Below are 14,484 nucleotides of genomic sequence, written 5' to 3'. Positions count from 1 at the left end.
TCCAGCACCCCTTGTGAGGAGAAGCGGGACAGAAAACGGATGGATGGGTGGACGTCAGATTCAAATATTGGTTATAATTAACTTTTGGGTTTTGTTTGTTCTGGATTTCCCAATGCAAAAATGTGTGTAATGGCCTTTCTTGGCCTATATATAGACAACAAGACATTTGTATTTTTAGATAGATAACTACATCATGACGAATATGCGAAATCACCTGATATTTTAAGATAACTACATCATGACGAATATGCGAAATCACCTGATATTTTAAGGGAGCCTATAAAAATTGTCCCTGCTAGCCGTCCGTCCTTTCATCTGGTGAGCGTTGCAGCTCGGGGACGCGCCTTCATAGCCCCCAGTGTGCCCTTCTCCCAGCACAAGTACACTTAGAAGCATTTATAGGAGACACTTCCGTTCCACTTCGCCATTGGAAAGCCGCTGGAAGATGACAACCACCCGACTGTACTGCATGAACGGCGGACATCACCTCCAGATTCTACCGGACGGGACCGTCTGCGGCCAGAGAGACGACACGGATGTTCACAGTAGGCTGAGGCGTTTACTGACACTGCGTATATTAGCAAACCTGTTCAATCCAACGGAGAGGCAATACAAAGGTTCTATTGCATTTACTGCATAAAATTGAAATTTATTACTTTTGACAGTATTACTTTTGACATTATTTTAAACAATAAAAAAATAAAAGTTTTATGTAGAGGAAATGGACAAAATATTAGAAACATAGGTATGACACAATTATAACCTAATTTAAAACCTCACTGAAAGCCGAGCCAAGACTGAGTATCACTGATAGCTTAATATTATTAAATCGTGCAGACATTGCAAACCACACACACACACACACGCACACTAAGAGTTACAGAAGAAAGAGGGGATGATAACCAGAGAAAACAGGTTATAAAGCAATCTAACCATCATCTGAATCACTCATCTCAGCTTTCTTTAAAACGGGTGCATACAAAATGCTGGACAAGGTAAAAATTAGACGCTTTAAAAAAAAAGTTGCAAAAACAAACCACTAAAACAATGCTGGGTCGAAAGGCAAAGAATAAAACGTTTTTTTAAATGACTATGATTACATACAAAAATTAGAAAATGCTATTTCTGGAGCCATTGCGTCTAACTGCTAAAGAAGGATCTGGACTGAAATTATAGGAATTGTTTAAATGAGTGTGAGAATATTTGAGAGAGGCGGTAGCTCTTAAATTTGGGACATTTATTATCAATCAAAATCATCAGTAGGTGTGAGTTTTGATAGACCAACTATATATAGTACAACACCGAATAAATTAGGATTTTGAACCCAACTAAATTAAATTGGACCCATTCCCTTATTGTAGTTAAATGAACCAGAATAAAATTAAATTGACCTAACTCAAATAGATAAACCAATACCGTGTCAGCTTTCTCACCAGCTCTTCATCTTTCAGCAGATAGTGATGCAACTATGGTGATTATTAGTGTTTAAATGCCATTTTTATCAGCTTTTTTGCAGCTCACGGCTGTGACTCCAGGTGTGGTGGTAATCAAAGGACAAAAAACAGGACAATACTTGGCCATGAACGAGGAGGGACGACTGTACACTTCGGTGTGTCTGCGCACCGCCAGTCAACATGGATTCCAGATGACTAAATATTATGACTATCTGATATGTGATTCAAACGACTCTTTCCATTTTTCGCATGTTGCCTCACAGCCTGACGTAAATGACGAGTGTCACTTCTTTGAGAGACTGGAAGAGAATCATCACAACACCTACCGGTCTCAGAAGTATCAGGAGAACAGCTGGTACGTGGCGCTGAAGAAGAATGGGGAACCTGAGCTGGGTTCCAAAACGAACATTGGACTAAAGGCCATCTTCTTCCTCCCCCGCCAGCTACAATGAAAGAGCCTCATCTATAGCCGTAAAGGTTTCACCCAAACATGCTTACCAAAAACTGACCTTCCTATGAAACACCGTCACCTAATGGTCGTTGTGTAACCGGATCATCGTCATAGATATTAACAGCACCTTTTAGTTCTAATACATATGTGCTCATTGTTTACTAACCAATACAACAGGCTAATATTTAACACGATGTAACAGTAGCCAACTCCGCATGCTAATCAGCAAGCTGCGAACACAAACACCTCAGTCGGAGAGTTAAGATGACTTGTGAAAAATACTTTTTTTTAAGTGTATATATTTAAAAAGGATGTATATAAACTAGTTTAAATTGTGTTAAAATGTGTAGCGTAAAATATTTATCTAATTAACATTTTCTAACAGAGCCTTTAATGACATACCGCTGGAAGACAGGCCAAAAACTTCAGGTGACCCCCAAAACCATTTATATTTCATCATGAACGAGACCAAGCTATTTTCTACATTTTAGATTGTTCAATAATGTGTAAAAAAAAAAAATCATGGTGACTGGCGTTATAGAGTTTTGAATCTATAGTTCTCGGTTTACGAGTACGAATGTAGACCACTCGTGCTCGTATCTCGAACCCAGAGGTCGGCAACACACGGACCAAATACACATAAAACATCCAGGATACTGGCCCTAATGAATCGCAACTGAGTGTGTTTTAGAAAAAATACTATAATGTGATACTTCCCTTAATTACATCCTTCTGTACAGTTTTATTATTACATAATCACCAATTGATTCTCAGATATGTATCAAGCAGCATCTACACAGCTTAATGCTAAAATGTTAGCTGCCAATACAAAGCTAATGGCTCACGAAAAACAGTTTTGAGATATAATAAAAAGTAACGTGCAAAATTATATTTGCACTGCAAAATTATAATCAACAGCTAACAAATCTTAACCTCTTATATTACAACTAAGCACGCACACCAGCAATTGTTCCTGCTTAAACTGTCCCCTAGTGGCCATGATGTGAATTGCTACATCCGGGTAGGATGCTGTTCAAATGACGTCACGTTTTAAGAATACAAATTTGAATGTAAATTGGACAGTCTGTCACTAATCTACTCAATTCAGTATCGTTGTTGCAAAGTCCCAGGACACTCGAAAAACACTTTTCAAACAGTAAAAAAAGGACATTCACGCACTAGAATAAATGTTGAGCCAGTGACTCTGATGCATAAAATCGTAAAAAAAATCCTTCGCTAAATATGCATGGATGGAAAATGAATATCCCTCTGACTATTGTGAACTTGTTTTGAGAGAAGGGAGGAAAAAATAAACATGCTAGCAAAGCTTACCTCTTTTATTTTGTGTAGCTTTAGCCAACAGTAAGTAAAGACCACTCATGAAAAAGCTATTTTAAAGTGACATTTATTGCACTAAGTCTTCCCTCCTGTACAACGTCATAACAACAAAACCTCCAAGATGTTGTTCTACACCACTTTAAATGAGCAAAGCTGTGACAGTGAAGTTGAAATCATTAAGGCTATAAAGAAAATTGTTGTGCTTCAAAGGAGAATCCTTCCGACATGCAAATCAGAATAGTAACCACACTCGGATTTTGTTTAAGCTTGCGGTCAATTGACAATTTCTGACAGTTGCGTATTGGGGAAAAAAAAGTGCACCTGCATACGACATTCTTTGATAAAAGATTTGGGTTTACCCAAAAGATGGCAAACACCTCACACCTCCTCATTTTCAAATACATAATGGCAAATCTCCAAATATCTTCACTTTTGTCGAGAAGGTAGGAAAAAGGACGTCAGAATATTGGTAATTAATTATTCCTTTGTCATTGGATGTTCTCCAACATCTCACACTGACTTTAAATCCACTTTGAAGACAAAGTATTTCATCTGAACTGAGAAACAGCAAAAACGGGCAAAAATCACACGTGACACAAGGGTGCAATTTTGGACACTGCACCTGAGTTGTACAAAACGCATGCATTACAAGCATGTACACTAAACCAGTAATTCCCAGCCACTATTGTGCCACAGAAAAATATCCAATTTCACTGAATTGCTTTGTAAATTATTTATTTCCCACAAATAATGTATCTATGTTCATGTTACTATGCCAGTGACGTATAGTGGCAGGCATCACAATGAAATACTCTCCCACTGTACGTCAGAAGCTACAATTTACATGTATTTATTTTTTTGGACATTTTTCTGTTTTGGTGGCGTGTGCCTTGGCTGAATAAAGGTTGGGAAACACTGCACGAGATAGACTTAAAGTATTGGGAAACACCTCCTGCATCCCAGTACTTTTATCTACGTATCGTGTGTCTTTACTTGGAAAGAATGCCCTGAATGAATCACTTGGGGCAGAAGACAACACTGCTAACCCTCAAGCTAACAGTTGCGTGAGCAATGTGGCGTAGTCATTTACAGCAAGCTTGTGCAAGAGTGTGAACAGAGCCTAGATAACAGTCACAATAAAAAGCATGAGGTGGCGCTATAGAGTGAGCCGCATGCTGATATGGCGCATGTTGAATCATGAAGACCTGTTGTGACTTCCAGCCTCTCTCTGGAGAGCAAGAGTCATGCTTGTAATTTGAGCAAAGCAATATTAAGGCATCACATATTAAACGTTACGCACAAGATGGTGATAAACACGCGCCGCTAATGGCTACACTGAGGGACGGGTACTGCTAAACGCTTTCCATGAATACAATGGCAAACAAAAAGTCGACTATTTCCTCAAATGGATCGTTTGCTAAAGAGTCGTCTTGATTTCTGTCGTGTCGTCAAGTCATCGTCCTCCATATCCGACCAACTAAATTGGGAACAGAGAAATACTGTTAGTTGTCATGGAGAAATAACACGTTTAATTTATTTTTAAAAAAAAAGGATCATATTTCTACCATTTAGGTCAACAATTTTCTTATGCAAGCAGAGTGGAATCTCCAAAGATGATTGAGAACTTGCCCACCATGTACATCTTTAGTCATCTGCCCATTTGTCAAAACATGTAAACCGGTCTGCACTCCCAGCTCAGTGTTACGTAATGACATCATCCCGCACCCACCTGGGTCTAATAGATGAAGAGCACCCTTGTTCGCGGTAGACTGGCATAGGCGGGATCGGCCAGCTTGCGTACTCTCGAGTAGTTGACGAAGCCTCTGACGAACAGCATGAAGCCTGCAATGCAAACAAAGTGTAGCTCGCATTTGAGCAAAAATAACAAAAGAAAAATCTGTTTTTTTTGTTAAACTCACCCAAGGCCAGGAACACCCACCACAGCCAGTATTGGCCGTCAAAATAACCAGGGAAGTAGGTGGAAAACTACAAAGAGCAGCAGTCAACCAATCAAAACACGAGCTGCAGTCCGCATACATAATGAACGTGAACGAGCTCTCACCCTGACGATAAGAACCCATTTGATGAGGGACAGGCCAAAGCCTGAGATGGCTCCGTAACGGCCGGCAGCTGACGTGGTCAAACAGAAGGACAAGAAGAAGCCGATCCAGTTGAAGAGGAATGCCACTGAAAAGAATTCACCAAAAGCAAATGATCACTGACATTGCTTTTCTTTTTGTCTGAAGTCGGTCGCAGGCGAGAGTAGGTTAATAGAGTAGCAAGGCAGATATAAGTTGAAAGTCGATTTTTTTTATTTTTTTTATCTTGAAAAATGATGACAGACGTCTTACAAGTATGCCTCGACACCCAAGATTATTTCTGCAGAGAAGAAAGAGGGCTCCTGGCCAGGACCAAAGACAAAGTCAAGAAAATAGCGTTCAGGTAAATAAGTCGGCAGATTGTTCAACAAATTTTAACACAAAGCTATCAGCTATGAAAGATTTCAACCTCGACCTCAAAAGCACACCAGCGAACCGTTGACAGTTCGTTTGAAATGCATGAGGAGTTACTAAATTAGTGGCATCCAAAAACAACGCTCAATAGTGTTGCAAATGCATCAGGTGGCTTAATTGGACAAAGAGCTGGCGTACCCTTGATGATGTCGAGGGGACGCATCGGGGAACAACTGCACAGCCGAGTGAGTCAAGCCTATTCATTTGGCGATTTTGAATGACATGCACGACTAACATTCTGTAGGATGTGGATTTTTTTTTTTTTGGGAGTGAGTGACTTGTTTTTGTAAAAATGTCCAAGTACTAGTCTTACTAGTAGTACAACTTTGGCAGACTAGGAGAACAACTGGTATGCTTAAATTATCCAGCTATGTCCATTGCTAGCAGCGTATATCGTGATCATGAAAAGCACTTTAGAAAATGGATATAAAATGAACAAAATGGAGGTGGCCCAGCGTCATGGAATACATCATGTTCCACTTCATCGGTTGCGATTCGGCACACTTAAAAGTGGACATGTCCAAGGGAAAAAAGGGAGGAATATATTCCTTACTGAAGAAAGTGAGCATGAATATGCCGTCATTGCCTATTCGCAGCTGGTCAGAATCCTCAAAGTCATCTCGGGCCACAAAGTCATCCTCCTGCAAGCAAGTACGTGAGTGATGAAGTAAAGGAGGTTTGTGTCTTGCGGCAGCAAACAGACGAGCGGTCGACGGAGCCAAGAAAGTACCGTGACTCTTCCGGTGACGAGGGGGACGGCAGCTTCCGCTTTGCTTCTCTCCGCTTCGTCGTAAGATGGCAAAGTGGTGGCGACGCTGTAAGACGGAGGGTTGGGGAATCTGCCGCCATCTTCCTTGAATTCAAAGAAAGCTGGGAAGGACAAGGAGAATTTTTATTTGTAATATTTCTAATATGTGATTGATATTGAAATCACGATTAATAATCACTATCAACGGTCAAAACTCAACTTTAAAGGGGAAGTCAACTCAAGTTTTGTTGATGAAAATATGTTCTATGCAACCCCACTAATCTAAACACAATGTAGCGATTAATATTGCTTTTTGTGAATTAAGCCGCAAATCTGAGGAGGTGGCCCACAACAAAGGTTATGTCTCGACTGTCGCAACCGAGGACTGCCTGCATATGGCGATTTACTAAAAGCAAAGGCGTGAGGGAGAAGGTGGAATACATTAAGCTGATGTGCATCCATTACTGTTAATGGTCCATCATTCCATGCAAGGCAAGCCTTTCATGTGGCTGCCGTCCAGCAGCCGCCTTTGTGTTGGCAGCAATCAAGCGTGGCAGTGGACTCACGCCCAATTACAACATATATGTCAAACTATCAACGTTTTGGCACGTCATTAGTAAGAACAATTTAATGTGGTCGGAAAAAACATATGTCTATACTTGAGAAAGAAAATCGAAGATTGTGGACAATGTAGTTCATTTTAGTAGTTCAATCCAATACAGAAAACTCTAAAGCCGTATTTTATACACTCACAACACAGTGTAATATTTCATTTTTTTAATAGCAACAATTTACAACTGATAACAAGCCACACAAAACAATTGAATGTGATAAATGTAGAAATCAGTTAGATATTGGCCGACACACTGCTATTTAGATGCAGGTATTAAATGCATCTGTATCATATAAGAATTTCACTTTTACTTTTTCTTAATTTCAAGTTGTACTTATATGTGGCCGGATCCTAGAGAAAGACATCTTATGCTGCTGCTGACATATGAATTTGAACACCAACTAGTTCAAGTTATGATTTCTTGTTATGACTTATGATATCATTCATCTTGTATGTGAATTTTTCTTTTCGCTGCGGCTCCAAGACTCCTTCCTAATTGGTACTCACAGGGTGAAACGTTGCCACTCTTATGCACACAATAAAATCCAACTCATGTGTAACATTACTGTTGTACTATTACTGCTGTCTCATTCTGTGTTTCAAATATCCATCACAACACAAATAAATAAAAAGAGAGTACATCAAACACCCCTGTTGTTCCTGAATAAGAAATACTTAATCCCCATACATTGCCAACCAGGAGAGGTGAAAAAAGTAACAAACAATAAATAAACACGCAGTTGTGTCAGACCAATACGTACATTTAGCATTTCTCCCACTTGTTTGTTCCAACTTGGAGGACTACGTGTATGTGATAAAGCAAAATAAAGGTTCCGAACCTGCATTAGCTGCAGCAACACTGCTGTATGGTGGGGGCGCATCAGGGGAAGGACCCTCTTGAGATGTCGGGAGAGGCTCCTCCTCGTTCACCAGCTGTGTGATCAGGAACAACTTGTCAATACCAAATGCCGCGTTGGCCAAATCTCGACATGCTGACGAGGAGGAACGCATTAACTCAAGTGTCACCTATAGATCAACGGAATAATGACTAAATCAATATTAAAAGTGCATAATGTGCATTTACGTCAGGCGTAACAAGTAAATGGAAAATATTTCAGTTGATGTACTAAATAATAAAATATTTGATTTTATTTTTAAATCCATCCATCCATTATCTGAACCGCTTATAGTCACGAGGGTTGCGAGGGTGCTGAAGCCTATCCCTGCTGTCTTTGAGCAGATATTTGTGGGTTTGCTTTTTCGCTTGGAGGGTATTTTTTTCTTCCATTTCCAGTATATAACATATACTGAATGTTTCTCAATGTTTTTTTTAAATAAATTTTGGGTGGTAATATTTTTCCCGCAATGCATTTGAATTGTACAGATTATCACTATTCAAGGCCTGATCCGGTCCCTATTGCACGAGGGAAGTAAACATTACATGAGCAACAATACACGCCTAGTTACATGTTGTTGTGAGGGCTCAATCGATTAATCGGTCGGCCCGTTAAATTGGGTTGCTGTTTTAAAATGGGCTAAACTGGCCAATTTTTGCTGATTGTTTTTATTTTCTTTACAACATAAAACAAAGATAATGACATTAAACCTCCCAGCTCACCAATAAATAAAGAAGTAAATAAATGGGCCAAAAAAAAAAGCCAAATTTAATTGATATTTTCCCCTATGTTGTAGAGTTGCACTAATACTAAAGAACAAACTATTGTAAAAGAGCCTAATGTTCTGACTGGAATTTATCTTAGCGAAACAATGGAACAAAAATAAGTTATTCTATTCATCATATACACGTTTAAAAAAATCGGCCAATGAATCGGTTTTCAGAATTGTATACTAAATATCCGAATCGGTATCAGCTTTAAAAAATGATATAGGCTCTAGTAGTTATATCACAACGTATTATAGGTTTGCAAGATGCTATCCGTGTGGATTGTATTCTCTGACATTACTGTAATTTAGTGTCATTTTAAAAATGCCCCCATGGGCGAATAACATTCAGTTCTGCGAAGCGAACACCAGCTAAATGTAAACGGACACTGGTGGGGAAACAAAACCGTGTCATGTATTAAAATGCACTTGACAAACGGTTCATGGTACGTTTTTAGTGTTTTCTGTAGGATTTAATAGAGGCAACAGAGACACATTATCAACTACGGTGCGTTCGATCTCGCCAATGACAGGCTAACAGGAAGCTAGCGTAAGCAGATAGCATGCTAGCATCGGCCGATTATGCTTGACTAGACTTTACCTCTTGATATCTGACGTTGCTGTTTTGCTCAGCCATCGTAGACGATGATGTGTGTGTTGATTAAAATATCCTCCTACGACCATGTAGGTGAGAATACGGCGAATTATAACGGCCCTCGCCGACGAACGAGGAGTTGTGAGGTTGCCTCAAGTCGGCCACCTTTTTCCTTCCTTCGCAAGCTCCTCCAAGCAAGGTTTGATGATGCCTTCATGGCTTTCGGAAAATGAAACGTCAATTGCTAGCACGGCACAGCTAGTCGAATTCAGTACAAATTTACAAGCGAGAAATAAATACTACAATGGGGTATTGTCTTTTATTAGAAGTAATAACCAACACGAATTACGTAAACTATGAGCTCACTTTTTTTTAATCGTACAACTGCACTCATTGATTAATGAACGGTTCCCGGTGCACATAAAGGTTACATGCGTTGTGGGACAAGAAGCATCATTCCAAGTTCAACTTTAAATGTTTTTATTATAAATGTGAAAGAGCAATAGAACCAAAGATTTGTTTCCAAATTCATTTTTCACTGCCAAAATGTAAATGAATTATTGGAATGTTTACATTTTTTGAAATGCGTAATCACAACGCTTGTTTGAAGCATCCTCATTTCTTGGACTCTAAATCCGGCAACTCTACCAGTTTGTTGTGCACATGCATCATCCCTACAGGAGAGAAAAACAAAACAAGAATGATTAAATGTATCTTGACTGATGTACAGAAGCTACAATTAAAAATAATTCTCACAAGCTCTAGTTGTCACATTATTTCAATATGCATGAAATCATCACTTTATTTCAAGATGTGTTTATCTATTTAAGATATCGTCACATTAAGACAATAAAAGAAGTGACTGAACAGGTGTGAAACCAGAATATTGCCCATCACATGAACAAATTCAATTCTACAGGGCGGGTTGGTGATAAAAATCTTTTGTACCACGAAAGTCATTATGATTTTCTTTTTGCTTTTAAAGACAACACTAAAGCAGATTTTTTTATTGTCTTTCTAGGCTCACTTGACTGCTCAAGAGCGAGCCGAAATATCAGTTCACTTTCTTTTTCTGATCTTTACTTTCACTTTCCCACGTAATTAAAGACACATGGATTTTATGAACAATTTTTGTCAATTTACTTTTCACACACGCAGTACATGATCGTGAGCCTTACATAATTTTATTTTTTTATCTGGTGGCAATACACTTTTGTAATGCTGGGTTTAAATCTCACCTTTAAAATATTTCACAGTCTTAACCCTCAGTTCCAGAGTGGCATCTTCGTCACACACAAAAACAGTTTGTGGGTGCTGTTGGAATGCAGACACGGTCCACATGTGGTTCACACCGTCTTCTATGGCTTTGTACAAAGCAAAAGCCTTGTGAGCTCCAGTGATGAGAATCATCACCTGTCGAGACAACAAAAAACAAAAACAAAAAATCGCAGCCTTTATGATTATATTTGGGCAGCACGGTGACCTTGTGATACCTACTGGTTGACACGACTGTCTCACATCTCACAATAGTACAGTCGTAAGATGCTCTGTATTCAAATAAAATTACATTTAAAAAAAGCAGCGTTGACACTGATCGTGACGCTCACCTCCTTTGCATCCATGACGGTGCCCACTCCAACTGTCAGCGCCATGGTGGGAACTTTGCTGAGGTCTCCATCAAAGAATCTAGCATTGGCCACAATGGTGTCCCTTGCCAAAGTCTTCACCCTGGTCCTAGACACCAGGCTTGACCCAGGCTCGTTAAAGGCGATGTGGCCATCCGGACCGATTCCTGAGGTGACAGAAGGAACATTTGCATGACGTAACATTGATGTCTTGATGCCACGGCCAGATTAGACCTGTCGTAAACAGACGGCGCTTAATCTGAGTTCGGTTCAATACCTCCAACAAACAGCTCAATCCCCCCGGCCGCTGTAATTTTTTTCTCAAAGGCGTCACACTCTGCTTTCAAATCTGGAGCGTTGCCGTCAAGGATGTTTGTGTTCTCGGCTCGTATGTCGATGTGCTTGAAGAAGTTATTCCACATGAAGGAATGGTAGCTCTCAGGGTGATCTCTGGGAAGTCCTGCAAAGCACAGTGGTCAAGCATTAAATAAATTGACTTGATTATTTGGATAAATAATGGATATACATGAATCCATTGTCCATCACGGGGGTTAAATTCCAGACGACTCTCAAAATAAGTGAAAACCGCAATATTTAAACACCTTTTTTTAAACACTCCTTACCCAAGTTTTCACATGTACATAAATGAACCGACAGCCATCACTGTCTAGAGGCGGAAAAAGAAGAACTGAAAATAATTTCACATTCAATAATCTCCACCAAAAAAAAAGAAAAGAAAACTTGGCTGAGCGTAAACACTTCCTGTTTTCTTTCTTCGGGTTAGTTTTTTATTTATCGTAATTAAAATGAAATTCACACAGACACCGGGTTAGTGGTGTGGACGTTTGCCTTCAAGGGGCATTGCCTACAGAGTCGCATCGGGAGCTGAAGGCAATTGGATTGGCCAGTGTGAACGTCTGCTCGATTCCTTGCAAGTGTTATCATTTTCGGATTTGAGCGACTGTTCAATAATGGCTGAAAGTCCATCGGCATCGTGGCTCTATTTTGTTTTGGTTTTTTGTTTCACTCAAGCGGAAGCATATCTGTTTTTGGCTCACAATGCAAAAACACACAATACACAATACAAATACTATTTACATTTTCACCGCCCTGTTACACATGTCAGGTTTAAATGCCCTGACGCCGTGTGGGAGAGCTTACAAAAGGTGGCCGAGGCCAGAAGGAACCAGGCAAGGTTGATTATTTTACCGGCCGCGGCAGGGAGTGAGGGACAGAGAGAGAGAGCAAGCAGTGGCCTGCTCGCAGCTCGGCTCCGTCGGACTCCCTGCCTTCCGCCCCGCCGCCTCCGCTTTCATTCGAGGTTGAAGCAGACTCATAACAAAACAAAAACTAGCTCATCATGGCTTACAACGAAAGTAAGGAAACAGAAAATTAACGCATAACGAAAGTTAGATTAGACAAGAGAAACTTAACTATAGAGCAAAAATGTGTGTGTGCGTGTGCAATCATTAATACAATTAGTGTATAAAAACCTGATTAGAAATACACAAACTGATTATATAAGGTTACTTGAGGTTATTATGATCTTCAGCTTATTTTACACACAACAGTGAGGCTAATGTAGCAAAACAATGATTTGGCAGCTATGCTGATTGCAGTGAAAAAACTGCATTGAAGAACTCAAGATTAACTGAATTGTTGTTGGCTTATCTTCAGTCTCCTGTGCCATGTTTGTAAGCTAGCCGAGGGTCCATGGCAATGAGACTACGTGTCGGCGTGCCATTAGGACAGAAGACACGGACTCACGCATACACACTCCAATAAGATCACACAAAAGCAATACACAACCTTATCTATCAACGCCTTCGTTGGTTTCCCTTCCTCTGTTATGGCGCACCTGCAGAATGCATGTGGTGGCACCCTTTTGGCTGCCAAGCCTGCCCTCTGCAAGGGGACTAGAATGTTCCACCCCCACTATCCCACACCCCATCCCTTCATGGGATAGTCTGTGTGTGTGTGTGTGTAATGCAAGCCTGTTTTTTTCCCCAAAATTTATACTGTGCTCCATTTACAGGAACTCAGTCTGTTTTTTTTTGCCCCCTTCTGCTCCCATATGGTTTTGTTTTCAACTGTGAAAACCGGGGCGCTGTAAGACAAATGGAAATTGTTGTAAATTGTGTTGGTTAAAAGAAGCACAACCTATTTCCATTAGAGTGATAACTTACCCACATATTCATCCATGTTAAACGTCTTGACATACTGGAAAGAGAGTTCTCCATTCTTGTAATACTCAATCAGTTTCTTGTAGCAGCCTAAGGGAGTGCTTCCTGGAGATAAGTCAAAGAAAAATTAGTTTGGGCTGCAACATTCTACTGTACTATAGTGTATACTGTGACTACTTCACTGGTTCTGAGCCAAAAGATCACATAATAGTGTAGCATTCGTAAAATAACGAGGTTGACAATCGGATACTCACCAGTAGGAAGACCAAGAGTGAAATAGCGGTCGGGTCCAGGTTTGAAAAGTAAAATCTTATTCCTGATGTACTTTGCAGCCCACTCGCTTGACGCGTCGTAGTCATTGAGGATAATCAGTTTCATTTTCCCGTTTGTGTATAAAAAAAGAGGGGGAAAAGCGAGAGATGCTGCACTACTTAATCTCAAATTAACCTCTGTGGAACTGAGGACAACACACCTACATCAGACTTCAGCCTGATCAGACTTTAGACTCATAAAGGTGTAAATTAATCCAGTTATAGTATGCTTAAAAAATTGAGGTTACGAGCGAGTTAAAAATAAGAGCTGCAAAAACTTTCAGAGCACATGAAAGGTAAAACTTTAAGCACACTATTGTCCCTAAAGACCGTACAGAAAACTGTTGCGGCAGCTTGCCCCAAAGTGTGTGCGCCGTCTTCTGATCATGTGATATGCGCAGTGGCGGATGGATACGGAACTCGCAGCGGAAATGACGCCATGTCACCGGGGCAAAGGTTGCGAGGATTTTGACGTGAAATCAACAAGTGCATTTTTCAGAAAAACGTTTGTCTACCCAACGAATCAAAACTAGATGGGCTTAGTTTGCGACGTAACATTCACCAAAACCTGCGTATTAGCAACTCGTGATGACCAGAAAGACTAGTGAAGCCTTGAAAGACGTTTCTACAAAAATACTGAATTTGTTATGATTACATTATTAAAGTACATATAAAATGCATTCGTATGGATTAATGTCACAAAACGGTTCCAAACGTGTTAAGGCGCTCTGTCGACCCCTGTTGGTACAAGCCGAACGTCATAACGAAAGTGAAGTTTACTGTGGGAAATCACGTCCCTGTGGCAACGTTGTGAAAGGTTTCTTTCTCACATATTTCATGAAAATAAATTGCAGTATAAGATCTCTCTCATAAGTTTCAATAAAAGAAAACGAAGTATATTAATGTAGCTAAATATATTTCAAGTTGATATGCGTCTCGCGTCGTTTGTGACGTCATTCGAAGCACAAGCACGGCATCGTCTGTAAAACGT

At 40.0% G+C, this 14,484-nt stretch overlaps 3 protein-coding genes across 3 annotated transcripts; 1 reads left to right on the top strand and 2 right to left on the bottom strand.

Annotated features, from left to right (window-relative positions):
- Positions 1-232: 232 nt before the first annotated feature.
- On the top strand, positions 233-4,116 carry fgf1a (fibroblast growth factor 1a). Its single transcript, XM_088293319.1, has 3 exons — positions 233-545; positions 1,506-1,609; positions 1,718-4,116. Exons 1-3 carry the CDS (start codon positions 446-448, stop codon positions 1,904-1,906), a joined length of 393 nt encoding a protein of 130 aa, XP_088149445.1. The 5' UTR covers positions 233-445; the 3' UTR covers positions 1,907-4,116.
- Positions 3,295-9,599, bottom strand: ndfip1 (Nedd4 family interacting protein 1). The gene is made up of 8 exons (XM_088293318.1): positions 9,381-9,599; positions 7,957-8,050; positions 6,487-6,626; positions 6,310-6,397; positions 5,306-5,430; positions 5,163-5,229; positions 4,973-5,085; positions 3,295-4,720 (listed from the first exon to the last, which is right to left on the bottom strand). Exons 1-7 carry the CDS (start codon positions 9,414-9,416, stop codon positions 4,979-4,981), a joined length of 657 nt encoding a protein of 218 aa, XP_088149444.1. The 5' UTR covers positions 9,417-9,599; the 3' UTR covers positions 3,295-4,720; positions 4,973-4,978.
- Positions 9,600-9,837: 238 nt separating this feature from the next.
- gnpda1 (glucosamine-6-phosphate deaminase 1) lies at positions 9,838-13,935 on the bottom strand. Its single transcript, XM_088293317.1, has 6 exons — positions 13,437-13,935; positions 13,186-13,287; positions 11,277-11,459; positions 10,982-11,166; positions 10,613-10,787; positions 9,838-10,048 (listed from the first exon to the last, which is right to left on the bottom strand). The coding sequence occupies exons 1-6, from the start codon at positions 13,558-13,560 to the stop codon at positions 9,990-9,992; spliced, it is 828 nt and encodes a 275-aa protein (XP_088149443.1). The 5' UTR covers positions 13,561-13,935; the 3' UTR covers positions 9,838-9,989.
- Between the last annotated feature and the right edge of the window lie 549 nt (positions 13,936-14,484).

This window comes from Idiotropiscis lumnitzeri, chromosome 4, assembly GCF_059441095.1.
Source record: "Idiotropiscis lumnitzeri isolate Australia: NSW breed Sydney's pygmy pipehorse chromosome 4, RoL_Ilum_1.0, whole genome shotgun sequence".
In the NCBI taxonomy this organism is placed as follows: Eukaryota; Metazoa; Chordata; class Actinopteri; order Syngnathiformes; family Syngnathidae; genus Idiotropiscis; species Idiotropiscis lumnitzeri.
This window is presented reverse-complemented; position numbering and strand designations above follow the sequence as displayed.

Excerpts from the sequence above, each read along its gene's own strand:
- fgf1a (XM_088293319.1), top strand. The coding sequence starts at position 446 with ATGACAACCACCCGACTGTACTGCATGAACGGCGGACATCACCTCCAG. Across the intron at positions 546-1,505 it reads AGACGACACGGATGTTCACA|CTTTTTTGCAGCTCACGGCT; the intron begins GTAGGCTGAGGC and ends CATTTTTATCAG. Across the intron at positions 1,610-1,717 it reads AGGGACGACTGTACACTTCG|CCTGACGTAAATGACGAGTG; the intron begins GTGTGTCTGCGC and ends GTTGCCTCACAG.
- ndfip1 (XM_088293318.1), bottom strand. The coding sequence starts at position 9,416 with ATGGCTGAGCAAAACAGCAACGTCAGATATCAAGAG. Across the intron at positions 6,627-7,956 it reads TGTTGCTGCAGCTAATGCAG|CTTTCTTTGAATTCAAGGAA; the intron begins GTTCGGAACCTT and ends TGTCCTTCCCAG. Across the intron at positions 6,398-6,486 it reads TCGTCACCGGAAGAGTCACG|GAGGATGACTTTGTGGCCCG; the intron begins GTACTTTCTTGG and ends ACTTGCTTGCAG.
- gnpda1 (XM_088293317.1), bottom strand. The coding sequence starts at position 13,560 with ATGAAACTGATTATCCTCAATGACTACGACGCGTCAAGCGAGTGGGCT. Across the intron at positions 13,288-13,436 it reads CACTCTTGGTCTTCCTACTG|GAAGCACTCCCTTAGGCTGC; the intron begins GTGAGTATCCGA and ends ACTTATCTCCAG. Across the intron at positions 11,167-11,276 it reads GATTGAGCTGTTTGTTGGAG|GAATCGGTCCGGATGGCCAC; the intron begins GTATTGAACCGA and ends CTGTCACCTCAG.